The 17,276-nt window shown below is 51.1% G+C and overlaps 1 protein-coding gene across 1 annotated transcript in view; it reads left to right on the forward strand.

The window, feature by feature from the left end:
* SSH1 (slingshot protein phosphatase 1) overlaps positions 1-17,276 on the forward strand; it is a 56,704-nt gene that overhangs the window by 30,895 nt on the left and 8,533 nt on the right. The window contains exons 4-13 of the mRNA XM_040250942.1: positions 255-319; positions 776-897; positions 2,897-2,965; positions 4,532-4,597; positions 6,081-6,275; positions 7,321-7,414; positions 8,314-8,442; positions 11,505-11,551; positions 13,348-13,494; positions 15,034-15,234. Coding sequence (XP_040106876.1) covers positions 255-319; positions 776-897; positions 2,897-2,965; positions 4,532-4,597; positions 6,081-6,275; positions 7,321-7,414; positions 8,314-8,442; positions 11,505-11,551; positions 13,348-13,494; positions 15,034-15,234 — 1,135 coding nt within the window. The remainder of the gene's footprint in view (positions 1-254; positions 320-775; positions 898-2,896; positions 2,966-4,531; positions 4,598-6,080; positions 6,276-7,320; positions 7,415-8,313; positions 8,443-11,504; positions 11,552-13,347; positions 13,495-15,033; positions 15,235-17,276) is intronic.

Raw genomic sequence — 17,276 nt, forward strand, 5'->3', positions numbered from 1 at the left:
CTAGGCTTATCTGTATTTTTGAGATTTTGTATGTAATAATAATAAAAAACACATATTGCAATTAGTTCAGAAAACAAAAGCAACTTTAAAAAACCTGGCAATGAACTCTCTCTCTCACCCATACTCATTTCAGCATTCAGGAGTGGACTAAGGGAAGTCCAGGTCTTCCAGACCCTCAAAACCAGCCTCTCCTGGGTGTCTGCCTAGAAAGTAGGTGGGTGACCTATTTTAAACTGTCTCCATTCGTCCAACAGGGGACCTGCCTCAACATCTTCAAGTCATGATCAACCTTCTGCGTTGTGAAGATAGAATCAAGCTGGTAAGAAGAGACGAGAGTGGCAAGTTTTCATTTTTAATGATGACATTTGGTAGGCACTTATTGACGAGCAGGGAGTTTGAAGGGAGGTCGGGGAATGAAGGGGTGGGGGGTTGGCTCTCTTACATTATAGCAAATTTTCCCAAGCTGTTCACTAAGGCCAAATTCTCCATCTGCTCCAGAAGGTGCAGGAAAGGGTGGATAAGGTCAGTCTGTGCTGAGCTGAAATCGTCTTTCTCTGGGTTTTATTTGTTCACCCATATTTAACGAAGTTTGAGGGTCTCCTCTGAGCCAGGCACTGTCCCTCATTCTGGGGATATAAACCAGATGTAAAACTTTCATCTTAATTCCAAAACTCTCAGGGGAAAGATAAAAACAAAAGTCTCCGGTCTTGGGCTGGTGGAGGAAGGGGCAGCCACCTGGAAAGGCAGGCCAGCGAGAGCATGTCCGCCCATCTAGGCCGTGCGCTTGGAGAGTGCCTGGGCGGAGCGGGTCCGCTACATGGTGGTGGTGGACAGCAGCGGGCGCCAGGACACGGAGGAGAGTATCCTGTTGGGAGTCGACTTTTCCAGTAAGGAGAGGTGAGTCTGCTCTGCACGGTGGCTCCCCTCTGCGGCAGGGCCAGGAGTTGCTGCTGGAAAAAGGTTTCCAGGGTCCCACACCCATGGTGGGGACAGTAGATGACAAGGTGGTCAGGCCCTGGGGACGTGGAGCCCCTCGTTTTAGCTCTCGTGTGCTGTGCTGGTCCAGTCTCTGCTCTCAGAGAGCTTAGGGTCTACACTCTGCTTAGAAGAGGGCACCTTAACCAAGAGGGCTTCCTAGAGGAGGTGACAGCTGTGGTAAATACCCCAGGGCAAGCAGGAGCCAGACCAGGTAAAGCAGGAAGGCACCTTCCAGGCTGACCATCCCATATGGAAGTATGTGATCGATGGGCATTATATCAAGGGCCTGATTCAGTATTAATATACCGTGGATTCCCAAGTACTTGTTGATGGGTCCTAGATCAGAGGCTTGAAGAGAGGTTGGGAATTTCCCAATAACTGGAGGCCAGGTTTCTAATAAATGGAGGTGAACGACTCTCCTTACATATCGGAGAAGTTAATGTGAATGAGATCATTGCTGAACCTGAATTTGTTAAAACTGGATTAGAGTAGACTCTCTTTATTCCTCATTAACCTGCTCCTCATTAAGCAAGCCATGCGTTTGCATTCTCCTGAGTATGAGGCAGTAGGCTCAGCCCGAGCACACAGGGCAGCAACAGTATCCACGGTTCTCGGCCTCAAAGAGCCTGTAAGCTCAGTGGGGAGAGAGCCGTCACCAGAAGTCAGGGTGATGTACCCAGTAATGGAGAAGTGTGCGGTGGTCATGGGAACCCAGGAGGGGCACGGGCCTGGCAGGGAGCCTGCCAGAGGCTTTCAGGAGCAGATGATGGCTAAGCCCAGTCTTAGAGGACAAATGGGCTTGTCAGGTGAGTCTGGGGTTGGGGCAGGTCAGAGGATGCGTTGGAAGAGCATTTCAGGCAGAATTGATAGCAGAAGTCACGAGCCACAGAGGCAGTGGTTGGCGTGGAGACCGTGCTGTCTCGTCTTGTTCTTGCGAGGGGGCCGCCATTAGTCCCACCCTTGCGACCAAGACTCCATTGCTTGTTACAAGTAAATGAAGTAATAGGAAGGCAGATACAGAAGTGGAGGGTTGAAAAGGTCCCCCACGGCTGCTGATACTCAGAGGATTGAGTGGGTTTCGTGAACCCAAGGACTGCCTGTGGCACGGTTTTGTGTGCATAGCCGTAGTCCCTTGGGGGCTGTCAGCCCATAGCAGAGAGATGTCCTTGTAGGGTCCCTGGAGGTGGTCTGAGCTGGCCCTGGAAGTGACGGCTGTTTCTCACAAGTCAACTCTTTTTCAAATGCCTGAAGAATTTTCATAGGGATCCGAGGAGACCCTCTGATAAAGCCTTTTCTTTCCATCTGTGTTTCTCAGCACTGCCAGGCTATGATACCTGAAGTGGTCAGGTATCATATCGCTGTTAGGATGGGCAAAAAAAAAAAAAAAAAAAAAAACGCAGATTTAGCTTGATTTTAAAACACCAACTCCACAGCAGCTACGGAAACAGAGGTCCAGAAGTGAACTCCAGTCCTGGTGTTGGCAGTTTCCCCACCCCTGCCACCCCAGGACAGGAGACTGAGGGTGGCTGTCACGATTTGCCTGTGTCCCCCAGACTGTGTGTGGCCTCGTGCCAGGCACGTGCCTGCCGTTGTCGGCTTCACTCCTGCTGCTCTGCGGGCGTGTGGTCCACTGGTTGCTCCTGGCCCCTGAGAGCTGCAGCTGAGACCTAGCATTTATGGAGTCATGGTCCCCTGTGACTGTCTCTAAGCTGGGGTTTCTGGCCATCCTAGGCCCGCATCTTCTCGAATTCAGTGGTGGGCTGTCCCTGCAGACAGATACACCCCTAGGCAGCAGGACCTGGGGCAGGTGGTGGTTCCCCGCCGTGAGCTGCACCAGCTGGGTGGAGACACAGCGAGGGAAGGCCTCGTGCAGGAGGGTGGCCCTAACTCCAGGCGTCTCCTCTTCCCTCCTGTGTAGTAAGAGCTGTACCATTGGGATGGTTCTCCGGCTGTGGAGCGACACAAAAATCCACCTCGATGGAGATGGGTAAGGAGACCACTTTAAAAGGGCTTCTTTCACCATAGACTTTGAAACAAGTCAGTTTGGACATCGTTGGGTAATCATTAACACCATCTCCGTGTGTGAGATGTTTATCACGTCAGAAGTTACACTGCCCTCCTGTGAGGCACACAAGGCAGGGTCCATTTGGGACGTGATACCAGAGAGTTTGGGCTTTCCTGATGGCTCAGTGGTAGAGAATCCACCTGCCAGTGCAGGGCACATGGGTTTGATCCCGAGGTTAGGAAAATACCCTGGAGGAGGAAATGGCAACCCACCCCAGCATTCTTGCCTGAGAAATCCCATGGACAGAGGAACCTGGCAGGCTATAGTCCATTTGGTCGAAAAAGAGTCAGGCACAACTGAGCACGCACACACCTCTAATGAGAAGGGAGTCTGGGTCATGACGTGCCAACAGAAACATTCTACTTTTGGGGCGATCTTCTGCTGTATGAAGTTCAAGAATAGCGTTAAACGGATGCTCATCCATTTGCCTTGAGTTGTTAAATGAACACTCGCCGTGTGTCCTCCCGGGACTGGTCCCCGCAAGTGCACGGGTGATAGGGTGCAGCTGGAGTTCCAGGTCTCTGAGGGCTGAGGGGAGACATGCAACCAACAGGTGCAGTGTGTTTCAGGTGCCCCTTGGGGGCGCTGAAGAGGCGGAATCATCCCAGTGGCCAGAGGGTGGTCCAGATCCCAGAGCGGCGGTGAGGTGGGGGATCCTCAGGTACAGCCGCGAGTGGGAAGAAGCAGGAGAGGAAATGATCTCCACCTGCGACTGCAGCAAGAAAAGTGATGCGGCTGTGTAGATACAACTGGGAGGGAAAAATGAAAATTAGATTTACTGGAGACATGGGCTTAATGATTACTTTTCTAATTTTTTAAAATTTTTGTTTACTTAAAAAATTTTTTTGACCCTGCTGTGCAGCTTGCAAGATCTTAGTTCCTCAACCAGGGATCGAACCTATGCTCCCTATAATGAAAGCAAGGAGTCTTAGCCACTGAACCTCCAAGGAATTGCCATATACATTCCCCTTTTAAACTTTTATCTTTCATTAATGTGTTTCTTACGCAACTCTAAAAAACATAGATGGGGACTTCCCTGATGGTCCAGTGGCTGTGACTCCAGGCTCCCAATGCAGAGAGCCCCTGGTTTGATCCCTAGTCAGAGAACTAGATCCCACATGCCTGCAACTAAGACCCTAATGAAAAAAAAACAAAACCTAGATAGTGTGTGTGGGGCCAGAAGTAGGGCAGCAGGGTGGGCAAGTGAAGCGAGAGTGTCCAGTGCTGGGGTTGCCCTTTGCTGGGTTTTCGGTTTTCGGCTGACTTTGCGTTGCTGGGTTAAAAGCCAGTCTTCTGGATCTGAGAACCTATTTCTCTCTCTCTCTCTCTCTTTCTTTTTTTTCGCTTTTGCCCTTGTCTCTGTGGCCTACGGTCCCTCGTCAGACAGTGTGAGGCAGACTTGTCCTCGGAGTGTCCCCCACCACCTGGCAGTGATGTGGTTGGGGGCTCCGCCTTCTCACCACGCCGTCTTTTGTTTTTCATTCTCAGTGGATTCAGTGTCAGCACCGCTGGGAGGATGCACGTCTTCAAGCCTGTGTCTGTCCAGGCTATGTGGTAAGTGTGGTTTCAGGGACTTTTAACTCCTTACAAATATTTTCCTAGCTGACAGCACGAATTAAAAAAACCCCATCTCCCGAGAAGCACGTTTAGGTATGTTTCTTTTATGTGTGTGGCAAAATACATGCAACATAAAATTGACCATTTTAAGCTTTTTTTTTTTTTTGGCCATTCTGTGCAGTATGTGGGATCTCAGTTCCCCAACTGGGGCGTTGAACCCACACCCTTCGCATTGGGAGCTCGGAGTCATAACCACGGGACCGCCCGGGAAGTCCCTTAAGCGTTTTTTAAGGTTGCAGCTCAGTGACATTAAGTACATTTACAGTGCTGTACACCCATCATCACTGTCCACTTCCAGAACTTTTCATCACTTGAAACAGAAGCTCTGCATTTATTAAACGTTAATTCCCCATTGCCCACCCCCCAGCGCCTGGTAGCCTCTATTTTCGCTCTCTCTATGACTTTACCTGTTCTGGGTCCCTCATGTAAGTGGGGTCATACAGGATCCCATCCTCTCGTGTCTGGCTTCTTGCACCTAGCATGATGCTTTTGGGGTTCATCCATGTTGCAGTACTTCATTCCTTTTTAAGGCTGAACAGTAAGTTTATTATAGGGATATACTGCTTTTGTTTATCTGTTCGTCTCTTGATGGACATTTGGGTTACTTCCTCCTTTTGGCGGCTATGAATAGAGCTGCTGTGACCTCTGGCAGACAAAGTATCTGCTGAATCCCTGCTTTCAATTCTTTGGGGAATGTATCTAGGAGTGGAATTTGTAGATCATGTGGTAATTCTGTCTCCAGCCTTTGAAGGGATGCCCCTGACACAGTGTCTTACACTATAGCCATTCATTCGCTGATAATTTTTCCATCCAAGGCCTTGTTTGTCCACCCTTCATTGATACCTGATTCATCCCATTCACTGAGAAATACTCAGCAGATATTTTTGTAAAAAGAAGTAGGAAACGGATAAGTAAATTGGCTGCTACCATATGCATTGGCAGTTTCGTTTCTTCTGCCTCACTCTGCCTTCCCAAACCTCTTCTGCAGTTAGTTCTCATATTAAAATTAGTTTCTAGAACTCATTTCCCTAGGAAATCTGAGCATCTAAGCTATTCTGACATTGATGGGAGGGAGCTGAAAATTAACTGACTGAGGATACAGCCAGCCCTCTGTGCTGCATGTTGAGGAAGCTTTCCTTCCAACTGCTCTGCTAAACTGGGGTCCCTGCCTTCAAGGTAACTGCAGCCTCAGCAGTGAATCCGTCCTTGGGAGCCCACCCGCGGATGGAACGTGACCTGGGAGCCTGCCCGACTGGGCGAGTTAGGAAGCTGTGTCGTTCCTCCTTGGGGCTGATGGCGGGTGCTATCTCGGCCCTCAGGGTCACTGCCCCGTGTCGTGGAGGCCCGCAGAGGTGCCTGGCGGCCGTGCGGCCCCCTCGGGTTTCCTGTCCCTGACCCTCTCCCCCTCCCCTGGCCCCAGGTCTGCCCTGCAGGTCCTGCACAAGGCCTGCGAGGTGGCGCGGCGGCACAACTACTTCCCAGGGGGCGTGGCGCTGCTCTGGGCCTCCTACTATGAGAGCTGCATCAGCTCCGAGCAGAGTTGCCTCAACGAGTGGAACGCCATGCAGGACCTCGAGTCCACGCGGCCCGACTCCCCCGCCCTGTTTGCAGACAAGTGAGTACCCCGACCCCGGACCCTGGCCCGCCCAGCATCCCAGCCCCGTCATGTCCCAGAACCAGCACCGCAGGCAGGGGTTCCTGACCTGCAGCCCCGGGGGGTTGTCTTTGTCTGAGGGGAGGATCTGTGACTTCCACTCCCACTTTGGAATTTATAGACGAATTGAGGTGTGAATGCATTTCTGGGGAGCGGCTCCATAACTGTTCATCAGCCTCCCTGTGCCAGTGCTCCAGCCCGTCTTCCCCAGGGCCACAGACGGGGTTTGCAAAGCCTCTTTCTCTGCTTATAAGAGTGAATAAGTTTATAAGATGAATGTAACATCTGGTTCCTCGGGTCCCGAAGCACGACTTCATGAAAGCAGGACTGGGGCCGCCTCTCAGAGGCTGTAGAGGTGCCCCCACATGCCCCGAGGCCACACTCAGTCAGCTCTAGTCCCAGAAGGAGGGAGGCACTTGCCCCTTCTCTCCTGGTAAGATCCTCGTCCTGAGTGTCCTGTTCCTCAGGGACATCACATGTAGGAGGGCTGTAGATGGAAGGGAGCCCAGCATATGTGGGGAGGACAGAAGCCACGTGTATGAGGCCTCCCAAGAAATTACAAGAGCATTGGCAAGAATATGTGCCTTCGAGTATAAAGAAGGCGCGTCACGTGTGAGAAGGGTTGTCCTGTTCAGTCCGTGTGGCCCCAGGGTCAGGATCAGGCTGGCCTGTAGAAGGTGCAGGGAGGCTCGCAGATGTTGATTTCTGTTTAAATGTATAAGGAGGTAACAGGAGCCGAATGCAGCTGGGCCACAGGCTTCCTGAGGGCCCTGGGGGTTCCAGCCTCCAGCCCTGAGAGTCTGGGGCTCTGCAGACCCACACAAGGAGTGAGGGTGCCTCGCCACCAGCGTTTGCATCCTCGGGGGACATCCCTGCCCCTCTCCCCTTCTCACTGAGAACGTGCCCGAGCCGTGCCCCATGCCACCCAGGCGCAGCTGGGGTTTCTGTGAATGCCGACCGCAGGCCTCTTCAATTCTGCACGTCCCTAAACACGACTTCTCCCCAGGCCAACCGAAGGGGAGAGGACGGAGCGTCTCATCAAAGCCAAACTCCGGAGCATCATGATGAGTCAAGACTTGGAGAATGTGACGTCCAAAGAAGTAAGAGCGTGTCCCTGCTGAGCAGGCCGAGGTTGCAGGCGTCCCTGCTTCGGGTTGGGTAGAGCCGAGAGGTTGAAGCTGCCATTGTAAAAAAGTCACATACAATCTGTTTACAAATTAGCATGCGTAAAAAAAATCCTTCCAAAGCCAGAGGAAACTACCCTTTAATGTTTTTCTGGATCACTTGTTTTCTTCTTTCTGTTTCTTTTTGTCCATGGAATGCTGTGAATTATAGCAACAGCTGAATTCAGCAGCAGGTTGACGGTGTACAAAACAGTCTTTTTATGAAATAATACATCAATGAAGCCCATCATGGTATCTTCCAAAGAGAGATGAAACTGATCTTACGTTTTCACGGTGATAGATTTGAGCATTGGAAAAGCATTAAGTGCTTTCAACTCAGTAGAAAAGATCCCAGGGAATCAGATTCCTTCTTTGAAATAATAAACGTCCCCCAGTCAGAGTCACTTTGAGGCCGAATAGCCTGTATTCCTGCCACCCACGCGTGTGTTCGCTATGTCTAAATGCATATGTGATGACTCTTGAAAAAGCCCCCAAATACTTCCTTTGAAAACAGCCACAGTTGGGCTTCTCAGGATGCTCAGAGGTAAAGAATCTGCCTGCCAATGCAGAAAACACAGGTTCGATCCCAGGGTCAGGAGGATCCTTTGGAGAAGGAAATGGCAACCCACTCCGTATTCTTGCCTGGGAAATCCCATGGACAGAGGAGCCTGGGGGGCTACAGCTCAAGGGGTTGCAGAGAGTCGGACACGACTAAGAGACTGAAAACAGCAGCAGCGTAGTTCATGTTGTGACCTGACTTCTTTGAAGGAACTGGTTTGTCGTGGGGTTTTTTTGTTTTGTTTTTTTAAACCCTCCTAATATTTTCCACTCTGCAGATTCGTAATGAATTAGAGAAACAGATGAACTGTAACCTGAAAGAATTCAAGGAATTCATAGACAACGAGATGCTCCTTATCTTGGGACAGATGGACAAGCCCTCTCTCATCTTCGACCATCTTTATCTCGTAAGAGGCACAGTGTCCTGTGGGGCTTGGCTTGGGGCGGGGGATGTAAATCAGACCGGGATTTGTTTAGAGTTTGCAGCAAGTCATGAGGGGGAGAAACTTGAGTTCCTGGAGCCTCTGTCCTGACTTTTACGGGAACTCCCCTCTTGACCCTTTTCTCTGGCCTGCAGCCTACTGGTTTGCTTACCGAGCCAGACGTTGGAGCCGAGGCTCCCAGCTGAGCTGCGGGGAGTTGTCTGAAGAGCTCTCTGGCGTCAGCGGTTGGCTGCCCTTTTCAGACACACACCACCTTCCAGCCTTTCTCGGTCACTACCAGAAATCCCCTCCAAATGGTCTGCGTGCTGGGAAAAAACAGCCCAGTTACCGCAGGGAGCACACATGCCTAACCCCCCAAAATTAGGCCTAGGTGACCCGAGACGTGAGAAAAGGCAGAGGCAGCAGCATTGCCCCGCCCTCCCCCCTGGTGCACAGCTGCCCCCGGCCCTGCTCCCAGAGCCCCTGGAGGGGGCAGACCCTGCTGACACACAGCCGGCGGGGTCTGCACATCCATCGCTCCCTCCGCCCCGTCTCTCGCTCAGATTTTCATAAAGCTTTCCATCTCCATAGAAGGCAACCGGCACGTTTTCAAAGTCAGGGGGACTGTAGAGGAAGGCACGTTCCTACAGTGAGGGGTCTGCAGGGCATGATGGAGACTGGAAACCACCCCCCTCCCCCGCCCCTGCCAACCACAAGCAGGGTCCTGTTCCACAGCCTAACCAGCTAGGTGCCTGGGAGCAATCCTTTCGGCGTCACTTTTCCTTCATCCTATACCTCAGGGCAGAAGGGCCTCCCCAAGTGGCTCAGTGGTGATTCAGGAGATGAGGGTTTGATCCCTGGGTCGGGAAGATCCCCTGGAGGAGGAAATGGCAACCCACTCTGGTATTCTTGCCTGGGAAATCCCAAGAACAGAGGAGCCTGGCAGGCTACAGTCCGTGGGGTCGCAGAGAGTCACAGAGTGACTCTGAGTGACTGAGCAGGCACCCACATAGCTCAGTGGACCTTTACGAAGCTTAAGTTAGCATATGTTTAAAGCACCGAGTGTAGTTTCTGCGGGCACTCATAAATGGTACCCATGGTCAGAGCAGAAATCACTTCCTTGGGAAAGTTGACAGAGCATATTGGCTGCTGAAGGCGTGACCAACTGTTTTCTGCCTGTAGGAAGTAACCAGTAGTTCCCCCAATGTGTATGTCGTGATATATACTTAATGGAGTATACATATGTTTAACATGTTTTTATATACTGATCTATAACCCCGATCTATAAATATTTGATGTAGTATGTATGTAAACTGGTTATAAGTGTGTGGATTTGAAGCCTGAATCTTGAAAGCAGCCCCGTCTCTACTCTTCTCCCTGCGGAGTGGATTATTTTCCCTGGTGGACACACAGCCAGAGGCACCTCGGCTGGCCTCTCCACTAGGTGGTGATCACGGCAAGGGGATACTCGCAGCCCTAGCGGGGCGCTCGTTATTTTTTTCGGTGTGGCTCGGTGCCTTATGTCACTTTTTCCATGACAGATAGCAAAGGCATCTTTATATTTGAGCCTCTCCCTCCAGTATGAGCGATCCACTAGTTGCCCGGGCGCTGCCAGCTCCACTGGGGCTGTTGCCTCCAGAGGGGTCCGCCCTCTCGGGAAGGGAAGTTGATCGGGAGACCACAAGGGTGCTGCTGCTCTTGTGACTCTGGGTCCATCACATTTCCTAAGAGCAAAGTGGTGTTTTTATCTTCGGGCTTTTTTTTTTTCCCCCTTCTGTATTCTTTGCCTCCTCGGAAGTGGAGGGTTTGTTTTTGTAAAAAACCATTTTTAAAATATGAAGTTATAACCTGTGTGACTTCGCTGACGGTCCAGGGAAGTCTGAGCTCCCAATGCAGGGTCCTTGGGTTCAGTCCCAGGTTTCAGAGCTAAGATCCTGTGTGCTGCAGAGTGGCTGGAAAAAAAAACAAAAACATGATATAGATGGTTAGGAAATATAAAGGGCTTCCCTGATGGCTCGCCAGTAAAGACTCTACCTGCAGTGCAGGGGATGTGGGTTTGACCCCTGGCTTGGGAAGAGCCCCTGGAGGAGGAAGTAGCAGTCTACTCCAGAATTCTTGCAGGGGAAGTCCCGTGCACAGAGGAGCCTGTCAGGTACAGTCCATGGGGTCTCAGAGAGTCGGACACGACTGCGTGACTGCATCCCCACCAGGAAATGCAAGTCTAAGGAAAAAAAGCATTCTCAATTTCACTAATCTAGAAGCAGTCACTGTTAATACTCCGGAATGTTTATTTTTCTGTCTTCTGGGTTTTTTTTTTTTTTTTTTTTAATGCATTTATAACTTCTTAAGAAAGAGAAAGAAAAAGAAAGGAACCATACTAGTTGATTCTGTAGTTTTGTATCCTGCTTTAGAAAACCCTTTTTCACTATGTGGCCTTTCCCTGTGTCATTAAATACCCTGCAAAAGTAGGATTTATTTCAGCGGCTCCGTCACGTGGACCCATCATCATCTATGTTACTGATTTCTTCTTGTTGAACCCGTGGGTGGTTTCTGCTGATCTGTTATTATAAATAACCATAAATATCCCTGCACATATATTCCTGTGTGAATTCTGGGTGTTTCCTCGGGGTAGCCTTTTATAAGTGGAATTTCTAGGTCAGAGGGTGGGAACTTTTTTAACATTGCCAAATACTTCCCAGAAAAGGTAAACCCATTCCTGCCTGCAGTGAGTAGGGTGTAGAAGTGCCCTCTCCTGCCTGGGAGGTCAGAGGTCACTGCTTCTGGTGCCCAGGACCCCGCCGGAGACCTAGGAAAAGGGGTGTGTGGGGGGGAGGGGCAGGGTTTCCTCGACCTGCCCTTCTCTCCGACGATGCCTTGAATTCTCAGGGAGCCTGCCTTGACACTGGCCTCTTTCCGTCGGCTTCCTCTGAGGCTAGGGGCTTTTGAGATTCTGCACCACCATCAGGGCTAGCGCGTACCGCGCATCCCGCAGGCAGCCCTGAGCAGACATGCAACACTCACGGGGGTCTGTGTGATCTGTCCCCCAGGGCTCTGAATGGAATGCATCCAACCTGGAGGAACTGCAGGGCTCAGGGTGAGTCTGCTCCCCTTGTCTTCCCTCGTCCTTCCAGGCAGCTTAGAAAACCTCAGCTCGGCCGTCCCGTCGAGGCCGAGCCCTGGGCCGCCCACCCGCCTGGAATTGCCCACACCCCAGTCTCCAAAGCAGCCACTGGCTTGCTTGATTGGCGTAGCTAAACCAGATGTGCTTCGAAATGCCACCTCCTTAAATAATTCAGGGGCTTTCGATGTTACTGGGGTTTGGAAATGTGGGTGTTAGGGAGAACGATTTTAAGCCACCCTCGAACTGTACAGGGCAGCCTGGATGCTGGGAGGGCCACGAGCCGCCTCCCACTGCCCCACCGCCCAGCAGGGATGCTGAGCGTCCTGGTACCTGTGAGCCAGTCGGCAGTGCTCCCCAGACCACTCCCGGTTCTATCTGAGGTGGTGCTTTTGAGCCTGACACCCACAGTTAGATACTCAGCGTTGGCAAAAACATACACCTCAGTCTGAGAAACGCTCAGGAGCAGGAATAAAAAAAATGTATAAATCTAGACCTTTAAGAACAGATGTCTGGACATCTTTTTAAAAAACAACACAGCCACAAAATCACCATCCCGTGTGTCTGACATGATGGCATTCTTGAATTACTGCATTAAAAGTCAAGACTAAACAAATCTTAAAATATATCTTCAGAGCTGCTGGTTAAGATGTGTTCTTTCAACAAAAAGGGATCTTGTAGTGGAGGGTTATCCTGTCTATGCTTTATCTTGCTGGGAATAAATAAATGATTTTAAAGGTTTTTCTTTTTTTCTAAAGCATTTATAAATATTCTCTTATGAGATCTATTTGAGGTGTTTTCAAACTCCTGAAATTATTTTGGTCTTCCAGGAATGTAAGTATTAAGTAGAGAACTATAGAACCTGGGTTAACTGGGTTAGCAAACCCTCCAGACTATTTATTTATTTATAGCCTGTCTTGTTTGAAAAACGATTTAAGGCAGTTCCCAAGGGCATAAATAATGGATGGATATATTCAGCTTAACTACTTAAAAGTGGAGACATTGGGGGTTTTTTTATTATTATGGGGTATACCCATAATAGTTACAAATTCTGAAGCTTTAAGAGACTTAAAAATGTGTTTAAGTAATACATATGATGAATTTCTAGAATTAACATTGCTTGACAATGCTTTGAGTGAAACTTTCTTTTTATAAGTTTTTTAATGCAGAAATTTGTTTTTTTTTTATCATAAATATAATATATCCTCATCATACAGAGGGCATTTAAGAGATACCAGAATGGCAACCCACTCCAGTATTCTTGCCTGGAGAATCCCACGGACAGGAGCCCGGCAGGCAGTCCAGGGGGTTGCAGTGAGTCAGAGATGACTTAGCGACAACTTTCACTTTCAAAACAAACAGAAAAAAAAAAAACCCACTATGAAATTCTGCCATGAAAACACAGATCTTTTATAAATGTGCATTTAATGTTCTCTCTGCACAGTTTTTTTTCCTTTTGTGCTATCTTTCTTTTTTTTATTATTTCTTTTGAAGGGTAATTGCTTTATAGAATTTTGTTGTTTTCTGTGAAACCTCAACATGAATCAGCGATAGGTATACATACATCCCCTCCCTTTTGAACCTGCCTCCCATCTCCCTCCCCATCCCACCCCTCTAGGTTGATACAGAGCCCCTGTTTGGGTTTCCTGAGCCAGACAGCAAATTGCCATTGACTATCTAATTTTACATGCGCAATTTTTTATTACTCTTTTTTTGTTAATCCTTGTTCTGATTCTCCAAATTTGTTCTTTATCTTTTTTTTCTCATTGCAGTGTTGACTATATTTTAAACGTCACTAGAGAAATAGATAATTTTTTCCCTGGCTTATTTGCATACCATAACATCCGAGTCTATGATGAGGAGACCACAGACCTCCTCGCCCACTGGAACGAGGCGTACCATTTTATAAACAAAGCAAAGTAAGTGGGCAGAGAAGCCAGAGAAACCAGGCTGGGGAAGACGCTGACTGGCAGCCATGGGGCAGGCAGACGATAATGGGGACCCCAGACACAGCCACCTCCTGGCTTTAGGGTCCACTGGCGCGCCACGATCCTCTGGTTGTAGAGCAAAGGACCCCAGGCACCGGTAGGGCCAAGTTGTTCATCTTCTCCAGGGCCCCAAATGAGCACCTTCTCTCCCACCTGCCTTGCCATTTGACCCCCATTTCATCATCCACTCTGGCTCCAGGCACAGCTTCTGTATCGAGCACGCACTGTCAGGCGCTCTGCCTGTGGGGAGTTGCTGAGCCGGAGGAGGCGGGGTACATGCAGGCCAGATGTGACTCAGAGGACCTTTGGGGCTGCTGCCCTGGAGGAATCTGCCCAGACATCTACTCGGGCAAGTGCCCGGAGCCGTGGCCGCCTGCACCTGAGTTCGCTGGACTCCGTTCCCGTAGGATGGGGTCACCCACCCCCGAGTGCCCTCAAGCCTGACTCCAGCGTCAGCCTGTCTTGTCCTCACCTTACCCTCCCAAAGAACACCTCTGTCTCCCTGAAGTAGGACCGGCAGGAAACAACTCTTGAGACGCTATCAAGAGACACCCCCACCCCTTCTGCTTTGCACCCCTCCAGCTCAAAGCTCCATGATGTAGGACCAAATCTTAGTTCCCCTGGGTTCCTGGGGCATAGACTTCAGCAGTCCAAAAAAAAACAAACTGAGATCTGAGGACGAATTTCAAGCCTGGGGTAAAGGAAGTGAGCCTGTCCCTACCTGACAGGTAGGCTGCTTCTAATGTAAGCAGGCAGGCTGGCGCCCTACCTCCTGTACAAATAAACCCTCACAGGTGCAGCCTCCCCAGCCTCTGCCCACCCCTGCCCCCCCAGCCTGTTCCCCCTCACCGTTTCAGAGCAGCGGCAGCTAGAGCAACAGTGTTCCTGGCTTGCCGTGTCTGTTAAATCTGCCCTGCCCGGACCCGTACCGTCTCCTTACAAAAAGCCTGTCGGCCCATCTGTTTCCTTTGGCTTCTTTCTCTGGTGGCTCGTTGGCTCTCCTGTCTGCAGAGGCGCTCTCTCTCCCGGGCCCTGGAGCTTTCCATCCACTGACCCCATTTTTCTGCAGTAACCCACTCCCTGTCCCCATCTGCTCTGCAGATAACCCCTTTCGCTGCTGCCTGGTTGCTTCCTGCCCAAGGGGCTCTGGTCTCCCGGCCCGTCCTGGCCAACCCGGGAAGACTCCTGCTTCTTCGCTGGAGATGGCCTAATTCAGCTCTCTCCCTGCCAGACTTGGGCCCATTCGGAGAGCTCCATCTCGATTTCCCATTATGTGCTAATCGATTTGGCAGCCAAGTTTTTTCCTTCTGAGGGTCTGTGGACACCTGCTACCTAAACCTCAGGACCTTGGAGGGTTTGGGCAGTGAGATAACCTCAGGGTTTTTTGTTTTAAAAATATCTGTCTCACGGAGCCTGAGAGAATGCAGTTGCACCAGCTCGTGCCCTCTCCCCCGGCCCCCGCCGTTGCAGGAGGAACCGCTCCAAATGCCTGGTCCACTGCAAGATGGGCGTCAGCCGCTCAGCTTCCACGGTCATAGCCTATGCAATGAAGGAATTCGGCTGGACCCTGGAGAAAGCCTACAACTACGTGAAGCAGAAACGCAGCATCACGCGCCCCAACGCGGGCTTTATGAGGCAGCTGTCTGAGTATGAAGGCATCCTGGACGCCAGGTGGGTGACCATGTGCCGGGAAGAACCGACTGGCAAAGCCGGGCTCCAAGAGCCCTGCTGCCCAGCCACGCTCCCGTCCAGCCCAGGGTTGGCTTCCACAGCCAGAAATCCTGCCTCTGGGTTGGAGGGGTGGAGAGGAGCCCGTCTGAGCAAAACAGCTATTGTTTGGGGTTTGATCAGCGGTTTCCAGGAGGGATCTGTGTCGATTGTGTTGGCACCACAGAAAGCTGTTCTGCGGCTGGAGGGAGCAGGGCACGGCCTCTCATCCAAGGCAGGACTCCCACGTGCGGCTCGGCCCTGGGCTGCCCCGTTTCCTAAGCATCTGCTCTGTGCCCAGCCCCGTGCCAGGTTTCAATGCAGGGCAGCTCCAGGGACTGCAGGGGCAGACCCGGGCCCGCCACTGCCAAACTGGCAACTCAGGCCTGACTCATCCATCTGCCCTGGTCACAGTCTCCTCTCCTGAGTTAAGAATTGACCCCATTCCCCCTGCCCCTCCTCCTACTCTTCCCTGGTGGCTCAGCTGGTAAAGAACCCGTCTGCAATGCAGGACACCCTGGTTCAATTCCTGGGTCAGGAAGAGCCCCTGGAGAAGGGATAGACCACCCACTCCAGTATTCTTGGGCTTCCCTGGTGGCTCAGACGGTAAAGAGTCCACCTGCAGCGCGGGAGAACTGGGTTCAGAAGATCTCCTTGAAGATGGGAACGGCCACCCACTCCAGTATCCTCGCGTGGAGTAGCCATACGGACAGAGGAGCCTGGCAGGCTACAGCCCATGGTATTGTAGAGAGTCAGACGTGACTGAGCAACTCTCGCCACCCCCTCGTAAGGTGGTTGTGAAATTCCCACGAGCACCATCCACATGCTTGAGTAGACCCATCTCTTGGTCAGTGATGACGTAGCTGCTTTTTAATTCTCTAACCACCACCACCCACCTACCTACCTACCTACCCCGCCATGAGAAAGGTCTGCAAAGGACAGAGGAGCCCTCATTTACGGGGAGTCAGGAACGGACAGTGGAGGTTGAGGTGTCCCATGTCACACAGCCAGAGGGCGGCCCAGGGAGGAGGGGCGTTCCCCAGGCCTGTTGGCCTCTGGGGATCCCATGCAGGGTGGTCCTGCCCCCATGGGGGGGTCCCCAGTGACCCCAGGTGGATCCACTCACTCTCCCTGTTCCTTTTCTGCTCAGTCTGCCCAAGGCCTCCATGACAGCTGTTCCTGCTCGGTGCCATGAGGAGGCCGCAGGCTAAGTCCACCAGCTTCTTGGCCACATCTGAAGAAGCAACCAGGGGTCTGGAGAATAGCTCTGGACATCTCTGGACTCCTTCACTGTCAGCCGGAGAGCAGCTGGACAGATGTGCAGGCAGGGCTGAGGGGGAGGGGATGGGAGACATCAGCTCCTTTAGCCCTTCAGTCACTTGCTACCATCAGCAGTTTGCAGCCCAGCCAGGGGTCTCCAGTCCAGGTTCACAGCTGCACAGCATTTTGACCTTGAATCCCAGCGCCATCTGAGGGCCCTCCTGGCCTGGCCTGGCCCAGGCACACAGAGCAGGCGGCCGAAAACAGCAGCAAGCCCTTAGTTTGCACATCCTTTTATGTTTGCATCTCTTAACCCTCGGCCCCGTGATGGTGGTGAGTCTCTTAAGGTTCTCGGAGGCGACTCATTGACCTTATTTCATTATGAGCCTCTTATTTTTTTTTAACCCTTTATGTTTAAAAATTGTTATATAAAAATAATACTATAGTGCTATAAGACTTTAAAAAAAAAACTGACCTGTAATCTCTCTGACCTACACAAGTATTTCCGATTTTCTGGCGTCTTCCCAATTTTATTCAGGTACATCACGTGTTTACGTGGTCACATGAATGTGTGTAATTTTTTTTACCAGCTCTCTGCTTTCATCCACATTATTTCCCTACAAAGGCAGTAGGAAAAGATACAGTTTCTTCTTTGACCGGTGGGGGCGGAACAGAGACTGAGCATCAGTGGTGTGAGCGGGTTCACCAGTGAGCCGGGGCACTGGGGCCGTGATAGGATTTCAGGG

This window comes from Oryx dammah, unplaced genomic scaffold, assembly GCF_014754425.2.
Source record: "Oryx dammah isolate SB20612 unplaced genomic scaffold, SCBI_Odam_1.1 HiC_scaffold_12, whole genome shotgun sequence".
Classification (NCBI taxonomy): domain Eukaryota; kingdom Metazoa; phylum Chordata; class Mammalia; order Artiodactyla; family Bovidae; genus Oryx; species Oryx dammah.